Source organism: Heloderma suspectum, chromosome 8, assembly GCF_057233095.1.
Source record: "Heloderma suspectum isolate Gila_16-S chromosome 8, 16-S_ref, whole genome shotgun sequence".
Lineage (NCBI taxonomy): Eukaryota > Metazoa > Chordata > Lepidosauria > Squamata > Helodermatidae > Heloderma > Heloderma suspectum.
The window spans coordinates 2,439,296-2,463,680 of record NC_139465.1 but is presented as its reverse complement, the minus strand read 5'-3'; the positions used below and the strand labels follow the sequence as shown (position 1 = coordinate 2,463,680).

The following is a 24,385-nucleotide window of genomic DNA, read 5'->3' as shown; positions in this document are numbered from 1 at the left end:
GTTGCCATCTTCCACTCCTATCCCTCCTGTGTTTCCTACTGCATCTTCCTATCTTGTTCCTTACCGTAGAAAATCTGTTAAAAGAAAAAAAAAAGATGCCTTCCGAATGGCAGCATTAGGAGTCCTCTGTCTGCAAGCACCCTTGGTTATATATACATGCCCTAAGGAGCTTGGAACCCTGGGCACTGCGTCTTCCACCTCACCATTTCATCCTCAGAGCAGTCAGTACTGGGCTAGATGGACAGAAAGTGTGACCTGGTCAGGACAGACAAAAGGAAGGGATTCTTCACACAGCGCATGGTTAAACTATGGAATTACCTACCACAGGGTGTAGTGATGGCCCCCGATTTGGGTGGCTTTAAAAGGGGGGTGGACAAATTCCTGGAGAAGGCTATCGATGGCTACTAGTCCTGTTGGCTATGTGCTACCTCCAGTACCAGAGGCAGTGAGCCTATGTATGCCAGTTGCTGGGAACATGGGTGGGAGGGTGCTGTTGCGCTCATGCCCTGCTTGTGGGTTCCTGGTCAACAGCTGGTTGGGCACTGTGTGAACAGAATGCTGGACTAGATGGACCCTTGGTCTGATTCAACAGGGCTCTTCTTATGTTCTTATGAGGCAGCTCCCTACATCCAGATGCTGTTTTTAACATAACACATGTCTAAAAGACTGAGCGAGCTGAGCCATAGATGAGGAAGGTTCTTGCTGGGGGTGTGACACTTTGGGTCTTAGTGGCTGTTTTGTATTTTAGGGGTTTTTTGCCTCTGTCTGTTCCTTGTTAGATAAAATGTGGGTGGTCTGCTCCTTCATTACCATGCCAATGATTTGGCAGTTCTCCAGCCTGAGACTCTCACGATGGTTCACATGCGCCAAGGTGTGTCCCCATGAGAGGTATGTGCCTACCTGTCATTCCAAAATGGTGGCTGGAGTGAAGTTGGTCCTGGACCTTCTGCTCTCCCAGGACCCCCTGACCCTTGGCCACTGACTCCACAGCAGCCATTGCAAAGATACGAAGCTGCGAAGGTGTGCGAAAGTGTGGTTGAAGAAATGAGCACACTTCTCCGTTCCTCTGTAACTATGTATTTATTTATTTATTGCATTTATATCCCACCTTTTTTCCTCTTGCAAAGGAACCCAAGGCGGCTTACATTATCTTCCTCCTCTCCATTTTATCCTCACAACAACTCTGAGGTGGGTTGGGCTGAGAGTCCGTGACTGGTCCAAAGTCACCCAATGAGCTCCCATGGCTGAGTGGGGACTAGAACCCGGATCTCCCGGCTCCCAGTCCAACACTCTAGCCACTACACCACACTGGCTCTCAGTGCAACTGCGCAGCTGCAAAGGAACAGGGAGGAGTGAAGGGGTGTCACAGAGTGACACACTACGCATGCCTACCACACACCCACCACAAAATGCAAAGTCAGTTCGGGGAAGGGACAGACAGCTTGCAACCGTGGGAAACCTGCAACAAACCAAAAATATCGCAGCAAAACGTGTCTTTGGAAAACTGCATTTTTCAGGTGAAAACCACAGGCTGCAAAGTGGCAATTGTGTCATATGTCCCAAAGGACCTTGAATCGCAGCAGCCCCAGAGTAAATGGCTCGTGTAGTTGGGGCCCAGGATCAGGGGCAGAATACCTCTCAATGCCAGTTGCTGGGGAACATGAACAGGAGGGTGCTATTGCACTCCTGTCCTACTTTTTGGCGTCCCAGAGGCAGCTGGTTGGCCACTGTGGGAAACAGGAGGATTAACTGGATTGGATAGACCTTTAGTCTGATCCACCAAGGCCCATTTGTTAACCTGTCAGGAAAACTTTTGTAAACTTCATCAAGTTGGACCCTTTTTCTGGCCAGCAATTGTGCCACAAATAAGAAAGCCAGGGATATGCAGACAAAAAGGCTATTATTTATTAAGATTTTATAACCTGCCCTTCAATTGACTTATCAGAGTGGCTTATAAGTAAAATAATACAGAACACAACAAAATAACCAACCACTGTTAGTTGAAGCTATAGGTAAGCCCTAAACCACTTACCTGGGACTCTGGGAGTAACCCCCATTGAACCCAGTGGGACTTACTTCTGAGTACACATGTATAGGATTGCGCAGTACATTCATTACAAAAATAAATGGTCAAATCTAACAACATAGATCAACATGATATTCACTTCCTAACACGTTTAATGGCACAGCCAACATCACTATGGCAGCATTAACTAAATTGAAGAATGTAGGGAAAACCACTAAACCATTCAGGTATGACCTAAATCATATCCCTTATGAATATACAGTGGAGGTGAGGAATAGATTTCAGGGATTAGACCGGATAGACAGAGTGCCTGAGGAACTATGGACGGAGGTCCATAACATTGTTCAGGAGGCAGCAACTAAACCCATCCCAAAGAAAAAGAAATGCAAGAAAGCACAGCGGCTGTCTGATGAGGCTTTACAAGTAGCTGAGGAAAGAAGGGAAGCGAAAAGCAAAGGAGAAAGGGCAAGATATATGCAACTGAATGCAGAGTTCCAGAGAAAAGCAAGGAGAGACAAGAAGGCCTTCTTAAATGAACAATGCAAAGAAATCAAAGAAAACAACAGAATGGGAAAGACTAGAGATCTCTTCAAGAAAATTGGAGATCTCAAGGGAACATTTTGTGCAAAGACGGGCATGATAAAGGACAAAGAAGGCAGGGACCTAACAGAAGCAGATGAGATTAAGAAGAGGTGAAAAGAACACACAGAAGAACTATACAGGAAAGATCTTAATGTCCCTGATAGCCATGGTAGTGCGGTCACTGAACTGGAGCTGGACATCCTAGAGAGTGAAGTGAAGTGGGCCTTAGGAAGCATTACTAACAACAAAGCTAGCGGAGATGACAGTATTCCAGCTGAGCTATTTAAGATCCTAAAAGATGATGCTGTTAAAGTGCTGCACTCAATCTGCCAACAAATTTGGAACATTCAGCAGTGGCCACAAGACTGGAAAAGGTCAGTTTACATTCCAATTCCAAAGAAGGGCAACGCCAAAGAGTGTTCAAACTACCGCACAATTGCGCTCATTTCACATGCCAGCAAGGTGATGCTCCAGATCCTACAAGCTAGGCTTCAGCAGTATGTGAACCGAGAACTACTGGAAGTACAAGCTGGGTTCCGAAGAGGCAGAGGAACTAGAGATCAAATCACCAACGTTCGCTGGATCATGGAGAAAGCAAGAGAATTCCAGAAAAAACTCTATTTCTGCTTCATTGACTACGCTAAAGCCTTTGATTGTGTGGATCACAACAAACTGTGGCAAATTCTGAAAGAGATGGGAGTACCAGACCACCTGACCTGTCTCCTGAGAAACCTGTACGAGGGTCAAGAAGCAACAGTAAGAACCAGACATGGAACAACCGATTGGTTTGAAATTGGGAAAGGAGTACGACAAGGCTGCATATTGTCGCCCTGCTTATTTAACTTATATGCAGAGTACATCATGAGAAACGCTGGGTTGGATGAATCACAGGTCGCAATTAAGATTGCTGGGAGAATTATCAACAAACTCTGATATGCAGACGATACCACCCTAATGGCAGAAAGTGAAGAGGATCTAAAGAGCCTCTTGTTGAGGGTGAAAGAGGAGAGTGCAAAAGCTGGTTTGAAACTCAACATCAAAAAAACGAAGATCGTGGCATCTGGCCCCATCACTTCCTGGCATATAGAAGGGGAAGAAATGGAAGCAATGACAGATTTTATTTTCTTGGGCTCCAAGATCACCACAGACGGTGACTGTAGCCATGAAATTAAAAGACGCTTGCTCCTTGGGAGGAAAGCTATGGCCAACCTAGACAGCATAGTAAGAAGCAGAGACATCACCTTGCCAACAAAGGTCCATCTAATCAAAGCTATGGTTTTCCCAGTAGCAATGTATGGCTGTGAGAGCTGGACTATAAGGAAGGCTGAGCGCCGAAGAATTGATGCTTTCGAACTGTGGTGCTGGAGAAGACTCTTACGAGTCCCCTGGACTGCAAGGTCCTCAAATCAGTCCATCCTAAAGGAAATCAACCCTGACTGCTCATTGGAAGGACAGATACTGAAGCTGAAGCTCCAATATTTTGGCCACCTAATGCGAAGAGAAAACTCCCTGGAAAAGACCCTGATGCTGGGAAAGACTGAAGGCAAAAGGAGAAGGGGACGGCAGAGGATGAGATGGCTAGATAGCATCACCGATGCAACGAATATGAACTTGAGCACGCTCCGGGAGAGAGCGTAGGACAGGAAGGCCTGGCGTGCGATGGTCCATGGGGTCACGAAGAGTCGGACACGACTGAGCGACTGAACGACAAGATAGCGACAGGGTCACACAGCCCATTTTTCAAAGCAAAACAAAAGCAGCAAAACATCACCCGCAGCCTGAAGCAGCCGTCCCCAACCTGGTGCCCTCCAGATGTTTTGGACTGCGCCTCCCAGCGCTGCCATGCAGGCTAGGGCTGACGGGAATTGAAGTCCAAAGCACCTGGAGGGCCCAGGTTGGGGACGGCTGGCCTGACGTCTCCGGGGGGTCGTGCCCCAGAGGCTTGTCTGTGGGGGTTTCTGCCTGGAAGGGGCCTGTGCGTTCCCCGGCGCCCTTGGGCCGCGGGGTGGCGGTGCTCGGGAGCTGCATGCTGGGGAAGAGGCCCAGGGACTACGAAGAGGGCAGCGCGGCGCGCAGACGCCGCGGGGATAGTCGGCAAGGCCTTCGACGCTCCTCCAGCGCCCCCTAGAGGCTCGACCTCTCCCATGGTTGCGCAAGGGGGAAACGCTCTCGGGCGCTGCCGCAACTTATTCCGCGAGGCCCCGCTCGCGCGAAATAACGACCGCTCAGGCGCACTGAGCAGGCGCAGAGCATCCGGGCGGTTCGCCAGCAGAGGCGCAGGCGCAGAGCCGAGAGCGAGGGAGAGCGCGGCGGAGCGGCCCGCCTGCTCTCTTTCGGGTCCTCCCCCGGCTTCCGGTCCGGCGGCGTCACTTGCTCGGGTGCTGCAGCTGCGATATGTCGCGACGGGCCTTGAGGCGGCTGAGGGGGGAGTCGCGGGGCCAGGCGCTGCTGGAGGAGGCGACCCCGCCGCCGCCCTTGGGGGAGCCCGGCGGGGGCCGCGGCGACGAGGAGGAGGAGGAGGAAGACGGCGAGCTGCTGTCGCTGCCAGGCGGCGGGGGCAGCAGGAGGCGGCGGCGGCGGCAGCACGAGCCGGTGGGGCGGGTCGCCAACCTCTTCGAGCTGGTGCGTGTCAGCTGAGCTGGTGCCCCCATTATTGGCCCTGAGGCGTGAGTGGTTTGCTGGAACGGCACAGAAGGGGCCCAAGTCCCACCATCTGCTCCCGCCAGATGTTTCCAGAAAGCCCACGAGCAGCAGCAGGGCGTGAAGGCAGCAGACCTCCCCCCCGCCCGATTATTTGCCCGTCCAGTAACTAGTGTCCGGTGGTAGACTTCCCCTGTTCATTGAGGGTAGACTTCCCCTGTAATCCAGCATCCTGCTTCCCACAGCGGCCAACAGGGAGGGGCTGTGGCTCGGTGGTAGAGCCCCTGCTCTGCATGCAGAAGGTCTCCGGGTCAATCCCTAACAGCATCTCCAGGAGGGGCTGGAAAAACTCCTGGCTGAAACCCTGGAGAATCGTTACTACCAGTCCGTGTCGACAGTACTGGCCTAGATGGACCAAGGGTCTGACTCAAGATAAGGCAGCTTCCAATGTTCCTATGTCCTTCTGGGAAGCAAGAAAGAGGCAGGCCCTGAAACCAACAGCCCCTCCCACATCTCAGCATCTGGTTCCAGAGGTAGACTAGCTCTGTACATGGGAGTTCCATTTCGCTGCCATGGCTAATAGCAGACTTCCATTGATTTTTCTCATGTTCCTTAAAGCCATCTGAGCTGTTGTGGCTGAGAGTTCTGTATGTGAATTGCACCACTGTGTACAAGTGCACTTCCCTTTGTCAGTTGTAATCCTGCTGCCAGTGATTTTAGCGGGATGACCCTGGGTTCTAGTGCTATGAGAGAGGAAGGGGGAAAAGGGAGGCAGTCCTGTCCTTCCAGTTTTCTGAACCTACAGACCTGCCTTATACTGAGTCTAGCCATTAGTTAATCTAACCTGGGATTGTCTATTAGTCTGAATGGTAGTCACTCTCCAAAATCTCAAGCAGAGGTCTTGCCCAGCTCTGCTTTCTAAAATGTATTTAATTGGAGATGCTGGGGATTGAATTTGTGACCTTTTACATACAAAACATGAGCTGACTATTACTGAGCTATTGGCCTCCCCTTTATATGATTAATGCATACCTTTGTGTTAAATCTTCTAGCTCTCAATATGGAGCAAGCAAGCCTCTGTTTTTATTTCAGTAAATGATTGGGAAATCAATCCTATTTGCTTAATTGGTCCAATTTTAAAACTGCACAGATAACCAATGAAGAACTAGAGGATGATCTAGCATCCAAAGAGGAGAAAGATGATTCCAGGCTGCAGGAGGAGGATGACATGGGGAACAAAGAGATGGGACCTGGATGTCTGCAAAGCGACAGGCAGAAAGGAGGAGAAGAGGCAGAGCAACTGGACCAAATGGCAAGTACCCTGTAGGCAGTAGGATACCAATGCACATACCTGTGCATTAGGGTAGTGAATGCCCCAGAAGTGTCCCTGGAAAAGGCGAAGAGCTTTCTTCTTGGTACTCCCTCATACATATCATATGAATCTAGCTGTACAGACTCTGCTGCCTGGACAGGGTGTCAACCCCAGCTCAAACTCCTTGCAATGACCTTCAGGCACCAGATGTGCTGTGTGGTTGCATCCAGTTCCCAAAATAACCACCAAGTAAATGTGTCCTGTGCACTAGAATGTGTGGATCAAGAGATGATCTACTGGAGAGGCTTTAATGTTAGCATGGAACAGCAAGCTCTTTCTGTAAGTCTAAAAATAATTATCTATTTTAATTCAATTGGGGAATTAAATATTAGGATTAGAGCACAAGTCTGATGCCTTTTGAAATCAGACTTCAAACTCTTGTTTTCATCACAGGTTGGAAATGAAAAATGCAGAATGGTTAAAAATGTTACCAAACAAACTACCTATTTAGAAGTCCTAAGTTTTCAAACGTTGAAAAAAAATATTTTACAGTTTTATTTATTTAAAATACTTTTATCCTGTCTTTCTGCTTGAAAACTGACATCAAAGGCAGCTGACAATAAGAGAAAAATTAACACACAATTTTTTTTAAGGCAGTGATGACTGATGAAAGCTCAGAGCAACAATAGAATAAGAAAGTCCTTAGATCAGCCTTCCCTGGCCTTGTGCCTTCCAGATGTGTTGGATTACAGTCCCTGTCATCCCCAGCTAGCATGATGGCCATCGTAATCAAATATTGTAGAGATTGCCAGGTTGGGAAAGGCTGTCTTAAATTATTGCGAGCGGTGCTGATTACCTGAGTGCCCTGGAAATGAAAGAGGTGTTTGGATTCAGTTATGGACCACATTTTGCTGCCTAAAAATACAGCTAAAAATACAGCAAATGCCAATTCTTCAGGGAAGAGGAAGCCAGGGAAGGAAATGCCATCTGGGAAGATTGCAGCTTGTTTTTTTTTCAGTGTGGTGTCATTGAAAATAAGACAGAGCTCTGGAATGTTTCCAACTGTGATAGTTCCTCTTGCATTCTAACATTTGTTTCAAACCAGATTGTCTGTCTTAAATAGACTCTCTGAAGTATTGCTTATGCCTTTCCATGGACTAGGTCCCTCATTTACATTCATATTTCTGACTTGATTTTGCAATACATATGCCTTACTGGTGCCATTAATTTTTATTTTTAAAAGCCTGTTTCAAATAACAAATCACGGAAGAAAAAGAAGAAAAGAAAGAATAAGAAGAATGCATCAGGCGAGACTCTGGTAAAATTTGCACCAGGATGGGGTTTAAGCACTCAGAGGGAGGTACCAAATGAAGTTGGCTAATGCATTTGTTTATTCATTTATTTATTATACTTTTATACCACTTAATATCCTAAGATCTCTAAGTAGTTCACAATACATAAATAAACTGTGGGAATGCATGCAGGAAAGGACAGGGCTGAAGAAATCCCACACTCCTGTTCACCTTGGTGCCAGGAATTTGAAATAGTCATTCAACCTTGTGTAGGGTTAGCTCTTTAAAATATGACACCTCCATGGAAATATTCCAGTCTTGGAGAATGCTGACCTTCCATTACCCAGGAGGATCATGCCGTGGAAGAAACAAAGTGGGTTGGTGGAGGCAGGTGAGACTTGTGCAAGGACAAGCTAAAGCAGCAGGTACTAGCCAGATCTAATCAAAGGGAGAGGGCTTTATTAAGCATGGGCATGTACAGGACACCATTGAGAGTTCCTTTAGCACAGCCAGAGTCTGAGAAGGATGGAGCTTTTTTGCAAGCTGCAGTGTTTCTGCACAGTGCCCTCGAGATGAAGACATCGAGAGCATCCTGGTGAGGATTGAGAACTCAGACGGGCCATCATGCCAAAGCCAGAACAGAGTGGTCACGGATAGTCGGCCACTGCTCTATGTAGAGCACAGGTAAGAGGCTGCCTCATGGAGGTGTTGCCCTGTGCCTTGCATTTGGGGCTGGGGGGTGAGTTGCTCAAGTGAAGTCTTTGGTTTGTAGAACTTCTCTGGCAGCATCCAGAATTCCTGCTCCCAATTTCTGCCTTTGCTTTAGGAGCCAGCCTTTCCCAGCCTGGTGCCCTCCAGAGGTGTTGGCCCGCAGCCCCCATAATTCCCAGCCAGTATGGCCATTGGCAATGCTGGCTGGGAATTATGGAAGTTGCAGACCAACACCTGGAGGGCACCAGGCTGGGAAAAGTTGCTTTGGGGTGTGCTGTTGGGGCTTGGCCTGCATCCTTTCCAGTCTGTTTTGCATTTTGGCACCATTTGTACATCTCTCTTGGCTCCCTAAAAGGCCTAATTCTAAAAGGCCTGATTCTGATTGAACTAGTTCCAAAAGGCCTAATTCTATATAGTCGTGTCTGTATATATTCTCTATGTTAGGCAAATTTACCGAGGAAATTTAGGATTTCAGGGGAACCAGCCAGCAGGGCCGCAGCAGGATTAGGTGTCGCTCCAGCATGGGTAAGGTGTCCGCTGAGCATCTTTGTCGTGTGTGTTGCTGCCCCCACCCCATCCTGGCCTGTCGTTAGGGCCCTGATCCAGAGCAGTTGTGTGTGTTCCATGTGAAGCCTCTAGGGGGCTTCTGCTGTCTTCCTATAGAGCAGTGCAGGAGAAAGTGAGCAGGCAAGCAAGCCACCTCTGCCCAAAGAAGAGACGACAGCGCTCTGCACAGGAGTTACTAGTGGGACACGCTGATGCGACAGTGGGGAGGCGGGCATCCGCCTCACAAGTGCTGCCAGACAAGCCCTGCACCTCAAGCTCTGAGGCTCTGTTTGGACGTGCCTGTCCCTCTGCTCCTGGGGCTATCTGGGTGGGTCAGGGGTGAGGGTGTAAGGCCAGTCAGGGTGTATGGACTCCTCTAAACCTGCAGTCTCACAAGCAGGGCATCTCCCTTTATGGTGGTCTTGGGAGGTTTATTAACTTTCCCAGGAACCCTGTCAGTACCAGGGCAAGCCCCACACTCCTCCTCTCGAGGTTTTCCGCAGTTCAGCCCTGGTCCTGCGAGGAAGGTGGTGGGCCTGGAGATGGGGACTGAGTGGTTTATTTATTTATTTATTTATTATTAAATTTATTAATCGCCCATCTGGCTGGTCACCCAGCCACTCTGGCCGATGTACAACAATAAAAACAGTTCATACAATAAAATTCAACATTAAAAACATCACATTTCTAAAATTACCCTAGCCCACCCCAAATGCCTGCCTGAACAACCACGTTTTTAATGCGTGGTGGAAGCTCATTAAAGAGGTGACATGGCAGAGTTCCCTAGGGAGGGAGTTCCACAGAGTGGGGGCCACCACAGAAAAGGCCCTCTCCCTCGTCCTCACCAGCTTAGCTGTCCTGACTGATGGGACAGAGAGAAGGCCATCCGAGGCTGATCTCGTTGAGCGGCCTATCTGGTGTTGCTGGAGGCGCTCCTTGAGATAGGCTGGGCCGGAACCGTATAGGGTTTTAAAGGTCAAAACCAACACCTTGAATTTGGCCCGGAAAACAACTGGTAGCCAGTGCAGCTCCTTCAGCACTGGAGTGATGTGATCTCACCGGTGGCTGCCTTTAATCAGGCAAGCCACCGCATTCTGTACCAGCTGCAGCTTCCAAACCATCTTCAAGCGTAACCCCACGTAGAGCGCATTACAGTAGTCTAAACGAGAGGAGACCAGGGCATGTACTACCGATGGGAGCAGATGGTCGGGAAGGTAAGGGCGCAGCCGCCATATCAGATGGAGTTGGTACAGCGCTGTCCAGCTCACAGCTGACATCTGAGCCTCCATGGACAGCTGGGAGACTTAAGATAACCCCCAAGCTGCGGACCTGGTCTTTCAAGGGTAGCCGTACCCCATTCAACACCAGGTCAACATCCCCCAGCGTCCTCTTGTCTCCCACCAAAAGTACCTCAGTCTTGTCAGGGTTCAGCTTGTTCCTCCCCATCCAGCCACTCACCGTCTCCAGACATTTGGACAGGGATTCTACGGCCAACCTTGGTGAAGATTTTAATGAGAGGTAGAGCTGCGTGTCATCCGCATACTGATGACACCGCACCCCAAACCTCCTGATGATAGCCCCCAGCGGCTTCACATAGATGTTAAATAGCATCGGGGAGAGGATGGAACCCTGTGGCACCCCACAAGTGAGTGGCCACGGGTCCGAAACCTCCTCTCCCAGTGCTACCCTCTGGTATCTGCTGGAGGGGAAGGACCGGAACCACCGTAATATGATGTCTCCAATACCCAACCCCTCCAGGCAGTCTAGGTGGATACCGTGGTCAGAGGTATCAAAAGCTGCTGAGGTCGAGGAGAACAAGGAAGGAGCATTCGCCCCTATCCAAAGCCCTCCTCATACCATCCACCAAGGCGACCAAGGCCATTTCTGTCCCATGCCCAGGCCTGAAGCCCGACTGAAATGGATCTAGATAATCGGCTTCTTCCAAGTGTGCCTTCAACTGCATCGCCACCACCCGCTCAATCACTTTGCCCAAAAAAGGCAGATTCGAGACTGGGCGAAAGTTGTTCAGAACTTGGGGATCCAAGGAGGGCTTCTTTAAAAGCGATCTTATCACTTCCTCCTTGGGGGCTGATGGCATCATTCCCTCCTCAAGGTAGGCGTTCACCACTGCCTTGATCCCCTCACCCATTCTCTCTCTGCAGCTCATAATGAGCCAAGATGGGCAAGGATCAAGTAAGCAGGTGGTCGGCCTTACAGATGAAAGCACCTTGTCCACTTCATCAGAAGGAAGAAGCTGGAACCAATCCCACAAAACTGGTATGCCACAGACCGCCTCCTGCTCACTAACTGTATCCACAGCACATGGAATAACACTCCTAATCCGATCAATTTTATCTGCAAAGTGCCTTGCCAAGGCCTCACAGGAGGTCTTAGAATGCTGCAGCGGTTCCGGAGCAACTGGACTGACCAGGCTCCGGACCACTTGGAACAGCCTCCTGAGACAGCACTCTGCAGATGCGCTAGAGGCAGCATAATATTTGGCTTGACACAGCTTCTAATTTGAAGGGGAAAAAGAGCTCCGTTCTAAGAGAGGGATGCTCTGCGCCACATTGCAGATGCTTGCAGAGCTCAATTCCAGCTGTTTTTGTGATGACTTGGAGGCCTGCAGGAGGTTTGTTGGGTTTGTTGCACAGTTTGCCCAAGAGAGGGCAGCACCAGCGTTTTCTCTCTAGGTGTTGTTCTGTGGGGATATTGAAAGGGACATCAGCGGGGAGATCATGCACACCGAGCAGTCCTGCGATGATTACTAGCTGTAGTCCTTATTCGTTCTGCCTTTTTTCAATAAAGGATGGAATATTTGAGATAGCCCTGTAAGTACTTATTGAGATAATGATCCCTTCTCCCCTCCTTCATTCTCCTGAACCATTTCAGCGGTAGAGGTGGGGTAAGGGAGAACCTGCACAGAGGTGCAGGAAATGTATAAATAGGGCGCTTCAGTAGCAGCATTTCTGAACATGTCTTTTGCAGAGGGACTTGATGAGCAGATTACTCAAACGTCTCTGGCTTTTCTCCTGTTATGCAAGCTTGGAACTGCCTCCCAGGACACCTATACGATGTTACTGCTCAGAGTCGCCTCAGATCCTTCCACAAAATCCACAGTTCCCCTCTTATTGTAGAAACTGGTGTGTGTGTCATTGAGTCCCATCCAGGAAGATGCCCTATAGCCAACATTAAAAGGCCCCTTAAAGAGTGCATGTCTTGAGAACATGCGCACATTTGTACATGTGTCTAGAGGAACTTGCTCAGTAACAAGGCCTTGACATGACCCTTAAGTCCTCATCTCTGCTTGCAATTAAGTTTTAGAAGTCTGACTAACACAAATTTATTTTGTTTCTTAAAAGAGTATATAAACTGTGCTTCATCTTTGTGGATACCAGGGCAGTGTACAATAAGTATGACTATAAATCAGCCTTCCCCAACCTGGTGCCCTCCAGATGTGTTGGACTATACACATCTCCAGCTATGCTGGGCTCCAGCTATAGTCCAATGCATCTGGAGGGCACCAGGTTGGGGAAGGCTGCTATAAATGGCCATATAAATATAAAATACAATAAGCACAAACAAATACCGTCACCAAAGCAATTGAGAGACAGTCAAGATAATCAGGAAAGAACCCAGATGTATATTTGTCCCCTGACTCCTTCTACCTTCATTTCCCCTCCTCCCCATTCCTCTGTTGTCAGACTTTAGACTGTAAGTGCCTCTGGGCAGGGAGCTCTCCTCTTGTTCTTTGTAATGCTCTACGTACATTCACGGCACTATATAAATAATCAATAGTAATAAATAAATAATAAGCTGGATTCGTGTTACGACTTTTCCAGGAACTTGAATCCGGAAACGGAGCTGAAGAGATATTTTGGGGCCCGAGCAGTTCTTGGGGATCAGAGGTGAGATCAAGCCTTGTAAGCAAGAAATGTGTGCTCAGATGATGTGGGAAACAACAGCATCTGGCAATTGTGCTGTAAAAATGCACATTCAAGGTGCATATTTTGCTCAACCCCTAAACCATGTATGCTGAGAAACTTTTTTACTCAACGCAACATTTCTAGGCCCTTTCTGAGCTGAGGGTTGTTATGGAGAGCTTGGAAGTTGCTAAGTGCTGGAGGCAAGGGAAGTGGAGCCTTCTCAGAACAAAAGCATCAGTGTCTCCTTAGAAGTAGAGTTGCTTTTTTGACTCAGTTCCAATTTTACCAGCTTCTCCAAGCCCAGCCTGCAAGCGTGAGAGGCCTGGATGTGGATTCAGAGTTGTAGGTCAATTGGATGTGGTTGGAATGAGGAGACAGTGGTGGCTTTGAACCATGATTAAGGAGCTGTTTCAAGTGCAGGAAGGCGCTCAGAATTTCCTGAGGAAGGCTGAGAGCGAGGAGCTGCCACCCAAAGACACAGGCGCAAAATTATGGGCCCTTGCGGGTGGCAAACAAGGCAACGGTCAGCAATGTAACTGCTGCCCTAAAGACCAGTCCTGTCAAGCATCTTCTCTCCCACACCTTTGCCATTCCCAAAATGCCAATTCTTAGGCTGAATATACAAAGAGACTATGTGTGGCTGACTTTCAGTGTATTTCCTCGGGGCGGGGGGGGAGCTTGTGGGTGTTGCTTCCCTTTTGTTGTTTTTGTAATTCTTGTGCTCTTGTCAGTAGGTGGTGCTATGGCGATGTCACGATAATGGCACCTACTAGTCAAGCCCAGCAGATAATAGTGAGATTTCTGCTGAAGAAAAATGGTTTTTATTTGAGTGGGAAGGACCAGATCTTCCTAATTCTGAGAGACCAGACTGCGTTTCTTAGATCCAGGCAGATACCCACAGGAGGAAGCCAGGGAGGTCAACTACTGAAAAAGGACTACTCCAAACTTGGTTTTCAACCTGTTGGGCTTGGTATACAAATAATCAGTGACCCATCTGATATATAGATAAGGGTTGGGATGCAGGAACATAGCCCTTTAGATGCTGGATAAGTGCCAAAAGTGACTTGCCATGGGGTGTTGAGATAAATGTTATATTTCCCAAGACCCATCCAGGAAAGGCTTGCAGTATTTGTTGGCCCTCTTCTCTCTCACAGCTGCTTGTGGCACTGAGATCTGCTTCTTCTTCAGGTCGAGGACAAGGCAGCGCCAGTATGTCCGCAGCACGTGGCTGACGGTGCCCAAGAACACATGGCCACGCCATAGCAAAGCAGGTGAGAGGTCCTCCCGGTTCTCTCGGGTGCTGTGGCACTCCTGCTGGCTTCAGGGTCTGCCTTGGAAATGCACCTCTGGTGGCTGATCCCATCAGCTTGGCTGTTCCTTTGCTGCGCAAAGAAGTGCGACTTGGCTGGTCAGGTAGCAGGACTCTGTGCTGAGCTGATGTGTGGGAACTGCATGGTTGCGTATCACTCTACCATGCAACTAGAAGAAGGACTCTACGGGCATCCCTGGCATCATCACATCATTTAGCTTCATGGAGGCCTTTGCAGAGGATATTCATTTCCTTCCAAAAGTGTCTGCGTCCCAGGTTCCCCATGCTAGTTGGCCTGTGTAATTGCCTAGGAGAGAGCGGGATTTGTTTCCAAAGTGAAGAAAGCAAGAATCTTTGCTTTACATTGGGACAATATATGTGTTTTGCAAAGAGAGCCAGCTAAGCCTTTTTTGGCCCGTTCCCATGGTGGGGGCTGTATGGATATTGCATCACATGAACTCCAGAATTTGTGCTAGGAGTCAGTAAGCAATGCAAGTGATGTTTGTTTACAATATTCACCAAACATAATGCTGTTCTCAAGTTTTGAGGTTTTAAAGAGTTGAGATCTTTTGGTGAAGCTTGCTGTTAGGGAAAGACAAGGCAGAAGGAACTAGTGGGCTCAGAGGGTGGGGTGGGAGAAATCCAAGCCTAGCCTCAGTTGCTCAGGACAGCATTCCGTCTCATATCTCTGCATCATCTCCCACGCCCTGCCCAAATAAATTATCTTTGTATAATGTTTGCTTTCAAGATTTGGGTTGAAAAGGCATTTGGAACTTCTCTGAGGGGGGATGACTGTCTGCAGATTTTGGAATTAGGCACCCTCTCTCTCTCTCTCTCTCTCTCTCTCTCCGCCCTAATTCTGTCTAGGTATATCCATGGCGCTGCTAGAGACAAAGCGGGGAGTGCAGCACTTTGCCTTTGAGCACCATCGAGAGTACCAGCAAGTGCAGTTCAAGTTCTTGGATGCTGTGGAGTCCATGGATCCAAACAATCTTGTGGTAGGTTCCCCATCGGGCCCTGGTGGGATGTTTTGAACCCACCAACAGTAACTGCAGCCACTTTTTATCTAGCCAGCACTTGATCTCTAAGTGTCCAGAAGTCTGCTATCCTGTTTGTATGTAGGGTAGCCTTCCCCAACCTGGTGCCTTCCCAATGTGTTGAACTACAATATGGAATGATGGGAGTTGTAGTCCAGCATATCTGGAGGGCAGCAGGGTGGGGAAGGCTGGTGTAGTGAACATAGAATCATAGAATAGTAGGGTTGGAAGGGGCCTACAAGGCCATCGAGTCCAACCCCCTGCTCAATGCAGGAATCCAAGTCAGAGCATCCCTGACAGATGGCTGTCCAGCCTCGTCTTGAAGGCCTCCAGTGTGGGAGAGCCCACCACCGCCCTAGGTAATGGTCTCCATTGTCGTATTGCTGTAACAGTCAGGAGGTTTTTCCTGATGTTCAGCTGGAATCTGGCTTCCTGTAACTTGAGCCCATTATTCCATGTACTCTGCACTCTGGGATGATCAAGAATAGATCCTGGCCTTCCTCTCTGTGACAGCCATTCAAATACTTGAAGAGCGCTATCCTATCTCCCCTCAGTCTTCTCAAGGCTAAACATGTCCAGTTCTTTCCGTCTCTCAGAGGGCTTTGTTTCCAATCCCTGATCATCTTTGTTGCCCTCCTCTGAACCCTCTCCAGTTTGTCTGCATCCTTCTTAAAGTTCGGTGCCCAGAACTGGACACAGTACTCCAGGTGAGGCCTAACCAGTGCTGAGTAGAGGAACTAGTACTTCCCGGGATTTGGAAGCTTGCTTCTATGAATGCAGCCCAAAAGAGCATTGGCCGTTTTTGCAGCCACATCACATTCTTGGCTCATATTCAGCTTGTGATCTACAACACTTCCAAGGTCCTTCTCGCTTGTAGTGTTGTTGAGCCACGTATCCCCCAGGTGCAGAACTTGGCATTTATCCCTATTAAATGTCATTCTGTTGTTTTCTGCCGAGCGCTCCAGTCTGTCAAGATCACTTTGAATTTTGTTTCTGTCTTCCAAAGTATTAGCTATCCCACCCAATTTTGTGTCATCTGCAAATTTGATCAGCATTCCCTGCACCTCGTCCTCCAAGTCATTAGTAACAATGTTGAAGAGCACTGGGCCCAGGACTGAGCATTTATCCCTATTAAATGTCATTCTGTTGTTTTCTGCCCAGTGCTCCAGTCTGTCAAGATCACTTTGAATTTTGTTTCTGTCTTCCAAAGTATTAGCTATCCCGCCCAATTTTGTGTCATCTGCAAATTTGATCGGAATTCCCCACACCTCGTCCTCCAAGTCATTAGTAACAATGTTGAAGAGCACTGGGCCCAGGACTGAGCCCTGTGGTACCCCACTCGTTACCTCTCCCCAGTTTGAGAAGGTCTCATTGATAAGCACTCTTTGAGTCCGATTCTGTAGCTAACTGTGGATCCACCGGCTCGTTGTTTCATCTAGCCCACTTTGAGCTAGTTTGCTCATCAGGATATCATGGGGCACTTTGTCAAAAGCTTTGCTGAAGTTGAGGTATATGTCTACAGCATTCCCACAGTCCACAAGGGAGGTTACTTGATCAAAAAATGAGATCAGATTCGTCTGGCAGGACTTGTTCTTGACAAATCCATGTTGGCTTCAAGTAATCATGGCATTGTTGTCAAGGTGCTTCCAGATGGATTGCTTTATCATCTGCTCCGGAATTTTCCCAGGGATTGATGTCAAACTGACTGGTCTGTAGTTCCCAGGTTCCTCCTTTTTACCTTTTTTGAAGATAGGGACAACATTAGCCCTCCTCCAGTCATCTGGCACTTCCCCCGTCCTCCATGATTTCTCAAAGAGAATAGACAGCGGTTCTGAGAGTTCTTCTGCCAGTTCCTTTATGACTCTAGGATGCAGTTCATCTGGCCCTGGAGATTTGAACTCATTCAAAGTAATTAGGTGTTCCTTGACCATATGCCTGTCGATCTCAAGCTGCACTCCTGTCCCTTCAGCCTGTACTTTGCCTTTGCCGTTCTGTTGCAGGAATAAGTGTGTGAACAGAATGCTAGACTACATAGGCTTTTGGTCTGATCCAACATGGCTCTCCTTACGACTTTCCTGGGTCAGAGCAGGGGTCTCAGCATTCTGTCTACTTGCAGATGCCTCAGGAGGCTCCCAAGCAGGGCATAATGGTGTGATATTTGATATGTTCGCCCTCTGAAAAATGAAGTTGTGCTTCTGCCTATCCTGGCCTTAGTGTAAAGACAAGGAATGTAATGTTGCGTGAAGTCTGAATACAAAAGACAGCAAATGCTGTTATGTTCTTACCTGTAGTCTTGTGGGAGAAGAGACATCTTCACAATACAAGCATGGTAACTGATAATGCAGCCTCCCCTCCAAATCTTTCACATAAAATTTGCGTGTGCATGTGTAAGAGTTGGACTGAAGGGTACCTGCCTAAAGAGACACTTGAAAGAGACAAGTTTAGCATAGATAGACGAGAGTTGCAATCCAACTCATCTGGAGGACATCATGTTGGGGAAGGCTGTGTTATGGGGTTTTTGTGTCTTGAAGATTTATTTATTTATTTATTTATTTCATTTCTATACCGCCCAATAGCTGAAGCTCTCTGGGCGGTTCACAAAAACTAAAACCAAACAACACACAATAAAACAATTTAAAATATATAGAACATTAAAACCACAATATAACAATACAACCACAGTAAAACCTAGCAGCAGTACAGGAGTTTAAAATACAGATTTAAAACAGCAAAGATAAAAATTTAGAAAGCTAAAATGCCTGGGAAAATAAAAAGGTCTTCACCTGGCGCCGAAAGGAGTACAATGTAGGCGCCAGGCGAACCTCACTAGGGAGCTCATTCCAGAGCCGGGGTGCCACAACAGAAAAAACCCTCCTCCTAGTAGCCACCCGCCTCACTTCCTTTGGCAGGGGCTCACGGAGAAGGGCCACTGATGATGATCTTAAGGTCCGGGCAGGCACATATGGGAGGAGGCGATCCTTCAGGTAACCTGGCCCCAAGCCGTTAAGGGCTTTGAATGTTAACACCAGCACTTTGAATCGGGCCCAGAAATGGACTGGCAGCCAGTGCAGCTGGAAAAGTACTGACGTAATATGAGCTCGCAGGCCAGTCCCTGTTAACAATCTTGCTGCCCTATTTTGGACCAGCTGAAGTTTCCAGACCGTTTTCAAAGGCAGCCCCACGTATAACGCATTGCAGTAATCCAGACGAGAAGTTATCAGAGCATGGATAACTGTAGCTAGGCTATCTCTGTCCAGATAAGGGCGTAGTTGGTATACCAGCCTAAGCTGATAAGAAGTGCTCCGTACCACTGAGTTCACCTGTGCGTCAAGTGACAGTTCTGGATCCAAGAGCACCCCCAAACTACGAACCTGATCCTTTAGGGGGAGTGCAACCCCCTCCAGAACAGGTTGAATATCACCTAGCCGGGCAGACGAACCACCCACTAACAGTACCTCCGTCTTGTCTGGATTGAGTTTCAGTTTATTAGCCCTCATCCAGTCCATTACCATGCCCAGGCACTGGTTCAGAACAGCCACTGCCTCACCTGGTTTTGATGAGAAAGAGAGGTAGAGCTGGGTGTCATCCGCATATTGATGGCACCTCAGCCCACACCTCCGGATAACCTCCCCCAGCGGTTTCATGTAGATGTTAAACAGCATGGGGGATAAAATAGAGCCCTGTGGAACCCCATGGCACAATTGCCATGGCACAAAGCAATAATCCCCCAGCACCACCTTCTGGAATCGGCCATCCAAGTAGGAGCGGAACCACTGTAGTGCAGTGCCTCCAACTCCCAACCCAGACAACCTATCCAGAAGGATACCATGGTCGATGGTATCGAAAGCCGCTGAGAGGTCCAGGAGAATCAACAGGGTCGCACTCCCCCTGTCCCTCTCCCGGCAGAGGTCATCCCACAGGGCGACCAAGGCAGTTTCCGTTCCAAAACCAGGCCTGAAGCCCGATTGAAATGGATCTAGATAATCCGTTTCATTCAAGAGTGCCTGGAGCTGTCCTACAACCACCCGCTCAAGCACCTTGCCCAGGAAGGGGATGTTGGCCACTGGCCTATAATTGTTAACATCCTCTGGGTCCAGGTTAGGCTTTTTCAGGAGTGGTCTAATTACTGCCTCTTTTAAAGCAGCAGGCACCACTCCCTCTCTCAAGGAGGAATTTACAACCTCCTGGACCCAGCCAGGCATCCCCTCCTTGTTTGATTTAATAAGCCATGAAGGGCAAGGGTCAAGCACACAAGTGGTCGATCGGACTTGGCCAAGCACCTTGTCCGCATCCTCAGGCCTCAGTAACTGAAACTCATCCAATAAAACTGGACCAGACGGTGCTCTGAACGCCTCTACCAATGGAACTGCATTAATGGTGGTGTCCAATTCATGACGAATCTGAGCGACTTTATCCTCAAAGTGCTGCGCAAACTCGTCACAGCGTGCCACCGAGGGTTCCACTGTCTCTCTCCCTGGCCCAGAATGTAACAGGCCGCGAACCACTCGGAAAAGCTCCGCCGGACGACACTGAGAAGATGCAATGCTGGTGGAAAAGAACTGCCTCTTTGCCACCCTCACCGCCACAGAGTAGGCTCGATAGTGGGCTCTTACCTGTGTTCGGTCAGACTCAGCACAAGTTTTCCTCCACCTGCGTTCTAGCCGTCTCCCCTCTTGCTTCATTGCCCTCAGCTCAGGTGTATACCAAGGAGCTGGCCGGGCTCTGCTCAGAGGGAGAGGGCGCTTGGGCGCAATCGTGTCAACCGCCCGAGTCATCTCTGCATTCCACAGAGCGACCTGGGCTTCGACAGGAGCACCAGCCATACCAGCAGGAAAATCCCCCAGAGCCCTCTGGAATCCATCGGAATCCATTAATCTCCGGGGGCGGACCATTTTAATAGGTCCCCCACCCTTGCAGAGGGGAAAGGCCGCCAGAAGTCTAAACCTCAGCAGGAAGTGATCTGACCATGACAAAGGGACAGATGTTAATTCCTCCACTTTCAGATCTCGGCTATTAGCCACTGAAAGGACTTCCCCACTCCCAACCCTACCTTTTCATCTAGTCCTTTTCAAAAGCTATTTGTATTGATACCGTCACAACATCCCTAGACAATTTTGATAGCCTCGTGTTTATGGACCACTTTTCCCAAGGAAGCTTGCCTGGCACCGACACTGTCACCTTTTTGGCACTAGGCAAAGACATACTTATTTTCCCAGGTATCTGGACAATATTTATGGCCCAGTTGTTGTGGGCTGTTTTTGTGGTGTTCATTCTAGGCTGAAGGGCAGGGAGGAGATTTTTTTTTTTGTATTGTATTGTGGATAAACACTTATTGTACTGTTTTAGATTATGTTTTTATGGTTTTCAGTTGTATTTGTATTGTGTGGATCATGGTATACATTGATTTGTGGGGTTTTCTGTTACATGAATTGTAGATTTCTGTATATCTATTTGTATAAGTTGTTTGGGGACTGTCTTTTGTGGTAGGAAGCAACACGTAAATTTAAGCAACGATGCTCTTAGACAATGAGTGCCATAGGCAGAATATGCAGTGTGGGGGGAGGGGAAGGTTCTTCCCTTTGTTCTCATTTTGAAAATTCAATGATCAGATTTGGGACTGGGGTGGAATGTTATTTGTTGACACAGTGAGGTGTTCACTATGTTTTGTGGAGAAAAGGCAACCTATTCGGAATAATGGGCTCAAATTGCAGGAAGCCAGATTCTGGCTGAACATCAGGAAAAACTTCCTGACTGTTAGAGCAGTACGACAATGGAACCAATTAGGGAGGTGGTGGGCTCTCCCACCCTGGAGGCATTCAAGATGAGGCCGGAGAGCCATCTGTCAGGGATGCTTTGACTTGGACTCCTGCACTGAGCAGGGGGTTGGACTCAGTGATCTTATAGGCTCTGTCGAACCCTACGATTCTATGGTTCTGTTCATGTTGCTCTATAGAGCAGAACCCCTATCTGGCACAGAGGTTGCCTGCGCTACCCTAAAGAGTTTGCAGCACTTGTTGCTGACCTGATGAGACCCATCTAGAAAACAAGCCTCTGCCAGAGGACTCCTCTCCCATGCTTATTTTTCCCAGTGGCTGGGGGGCAGAGGGTGGGTTGGGTGAAGGTGGGGGGAAGAGCCCTTCATAGCTTCTAATAAGCAAGATTTGAACAGGCAGCCATGCTATTTATAAACTTTTTCCAGCTTTGAAGAAAGAGATGCCTAATTTCTCCTGGTACTTAGCAGAACAGATGCTGCTTTGAGGGTTTTATTGAGCGTATCCAAGTGAGTTAAACTGGGCAACAACTTTGATGGCACGCACAAAACAGGCAAATGGTAAAACTTGTTCTTGGCCAACCTAATATTAACATAATCAAGACATTGAGCTGAGAGAACCCCCAACCCTCCCTCCCCTGGATGATGAGGACACACACGCTCTTTGAAATGGCAGTGTTCCGTTTCTCAAATAGAACGGCCTTTGTCTGGGGAAAGCTCTTGCATCATCTTCACTTCCCTCGCTCACTGCTTGGGCGTGGAATCCGTGGCTGATGATTACTGAGAGCCAGTGTGGTGTAGTGGCTAGAGTGTTGGACTAGGAGTTGGGAGATCCGGGTTCTAGTCCCCACTCAGCCATGGAAGCTCACGGGGTGACTTTGGGCCAGTCACAGACTCTCAGCCCAACCCACCTCACAGGGTTGTTGTTGTGAGGATAAAATGGAGAGGAGGAGGATTATGTATACTGCCGGAAAAAAGGCAGGATATAAATGTAATAAATAAATAAATACTAATTTTGTCTAAATGATAAAGCCAGAGAAAGCAGTTAAAAGCTGCTGCTTGGCAAATTCAGAGAAGGCATGCAGTTGTAGGAATGTAAGCCATGGCACCGTGAGTCAAGGTCAGACCAAATGTCTGCCAAGGTCAGCATTTTGTTGCCCACACGTGGCCAGGCAGATATCCCAGGGAAGCGCACAGCTAGAGCCGGTTGGCGTCCCCCAGCTACGGATGACCTGAAATACAAGGGTTGCCATTTGTACCATGAGTGTGCAGGATCAAGGCTTATGCCAGATCCGTGCTGTGATCCTCTCCCATCCCATCAGTGCACTGTGCAGCCATGTGGCTGCCGTTGCTTCCTTCAACCCCGAGGTATTTGATCCCTGTTGGCTTGTTGGCTTGTCAGGACGTCATCCTCCATGCATGACTCCAAGAGCCTTTGGGGGCAGAATTGCTGCTTGGCCACAACCTCCATGACACAAGAGATGCTGAAGTCAGGTGTGTACTTGGACTCCTTCAATGAGCCGGGGGCTGGACTTGATGGTCTTGTAGACCCCTTCCAGCCCAACGATTCTGTGATTCTGTGACTAATGGGCTCAAGCTGCAGGAAGCCAGACTCCAGTGAACATCAGGAAAAACTTCCTGACTATCAGAGCAATACGACAGCAGAACCAATTACTTAGGGAGGTGGTGGGCTCTCCCACACTGGAGGCATTCAAGACGAGGCTGGACAGCCACCTGTCAGGGATGCTTTGACTTGAGATTCCTGCATTGAGCAGGGGGTTGGACTCCATAGTCTTGTAGGCCCTTTCCAGCCCTATGTTCTATGATCCTATGATTCTACCCTAGCTATGTGAAAGTGTCAAATTGGGACTGTCTGATAAACACAAGTAATTCAGAGCCTGTCCCCTGAGATCCCTCTAGTAGATCTGTTTTCTTGTGCAGATCATCCCTGATGGCCTGTTGGGTGTGGTCAGGATGATCCATTCCAATTTCACTTAATACACCCTTTTTAGAAAAGCTCTGTTGCTTGTTTTTCGAATCTTGGAGCAATCACTTTTTCTAAAAAAAAGAATATTCAAAGTTCATGGAGAGCAAGAAGGTTTACAGCCAGCAAATGAACACTTCCTTTTATAACCCATGTGCCTCAAACCCTGTGGCTACAAATCCTGTTATCACAAAATGCCCTTTTCTTGAATACAAATCTATGGACCTAGCTGGGTGGCAGATTTGCTGTAAGGGAAAAGGAGGACTCCAATACAATGGAATGTCTGTAAGTGAGGTTAGTTGTACAAGGCACCAAAGAAAGTAGATTCTGTGCCTGGGGTTGTTCACATTTGTGCACATTTACTGAATTCAGAGTTTTGCAGGTTTAGGCTGTAGAAGACCTAAAAATCAACAGGAAGTGTGACCTTTCAGCATCTGTCTGTCATAAATCTGTCCACAAACCAGGAAAGCTGGAAATTTTTTAAAAACACATGAATAAGCTCTCCAGCTGATGGAAGCTAAATGCACCTCCAACATCAAATTCTGCTGGGTAAATATGGGATTCTCTGAATACACCCAGCACTGTTTGAAGGTTGGTTAATAGGCACAATGGATTCAAGGGAGGTGCATTGGTAGTTCTGAAATATCCAGTCCTCCTTCCCTCTTGCTGCATTTCTCTCCTGCATTGCAGTCCGCAGAATGCCGCTTCCGCTGCTCGATCTCCCTTCTGGAGGGGCTGGGGTCCTTCTTATCCACTCACCTGCTTTGTTTGTCTGCCGGCAGCTTTTGCTCCAAATGAACCCTTCTCATGTGGACTCACTCCTACAGCTCAGCGATGTGTGTCGGATGCAGGAGGACCAGGAGATGGCCAGAGACCTCGTCGGTAAGAAGCAGAGAGCAGCCAAAGGAGGAGGGCGGGGGCTGCCTTGCCGATTGCTTGAGTCGTTCCTAACCTTATGGGACTCCTCAAATGGAGGAGGGAGACTACAAGGGTGCAGACGTTCTAAAGAGGGCCAGAGTGGTGGTCAGAGTGGGTGACTGTTGGGGCCCTCTGAAGCGAAGCATTAGGCCTGGAGGAGGGGGTTCCGGAGCTTTTCTCCAGAGTGCCCGCCCTTCTCTTTCTTTGGCGTTGCCCAGTGCTGGGTTTCTGCTTGGCCATCTTGTGATCAGGCTGGAACCTTGGAGGCCATAATCCTGGTGGAGCCACATATAATCCCCAAAACGGGTGCAGAACCTCAGGCCCACATGCCA

At 48.5% G+C, this 24,385-nt stretch overlaps 1 protein-coding gene across 4 annotated transcripts in view; it reads left to right on the top strand.

The window, feature by feature from the left end:
* Window positions 1-4,881: 4,881 nt before the first annotated feature.
* TCF25 (TCF25 ribosome quality control complex subunit) overlaps window positions 4,882-24,385 on the top strand; it is a 34,889-nt gene continuing 15,385 nt past the window's right edge. Inside the window, exons 1-8 of one of the 4 annotated variants that reach the window (XM_084812646.1) lie at window positions 4,882-5,230; window positions 6,399-6,560; window positions 7,804-7,878; window positions 8,415-8,536; window positions 12,952-13,017; window positions 14,224-14,306; window positions 15,212-15,342; window positions 23,963-24,017. In XM_084812646.1, coding sequence (XP_084668772.1) covers window positions 5,003-5,230; window positions 6,399-6,560; window positions 7,804-7,878; window positions 8,415-8,536; window positions 12,952-13,017; window positions 14,224-14,306; window positions 15,212-15,342; window positions 23,963-24,017 — 922 coding nt within the window. In that variant the 5' untranslated portion in view covers window positions 4,882-5,002. Of the gene's footprint in view, window positions 5,231-6,398; window positions 6,561-7,803; window positions 7,921-8,414; window positions 8,537-12,951; window positions 13,018-14,223; window positions 14,307-15,211; window positions 15,343-23,917; window positions 24,018-24,385 lie in introns of all 4 variants that reach the window. The other 3 variants (XM_084812645.1, XM_084812648.1, XM_084812647.1) reach the window with 3 other exon arrangements.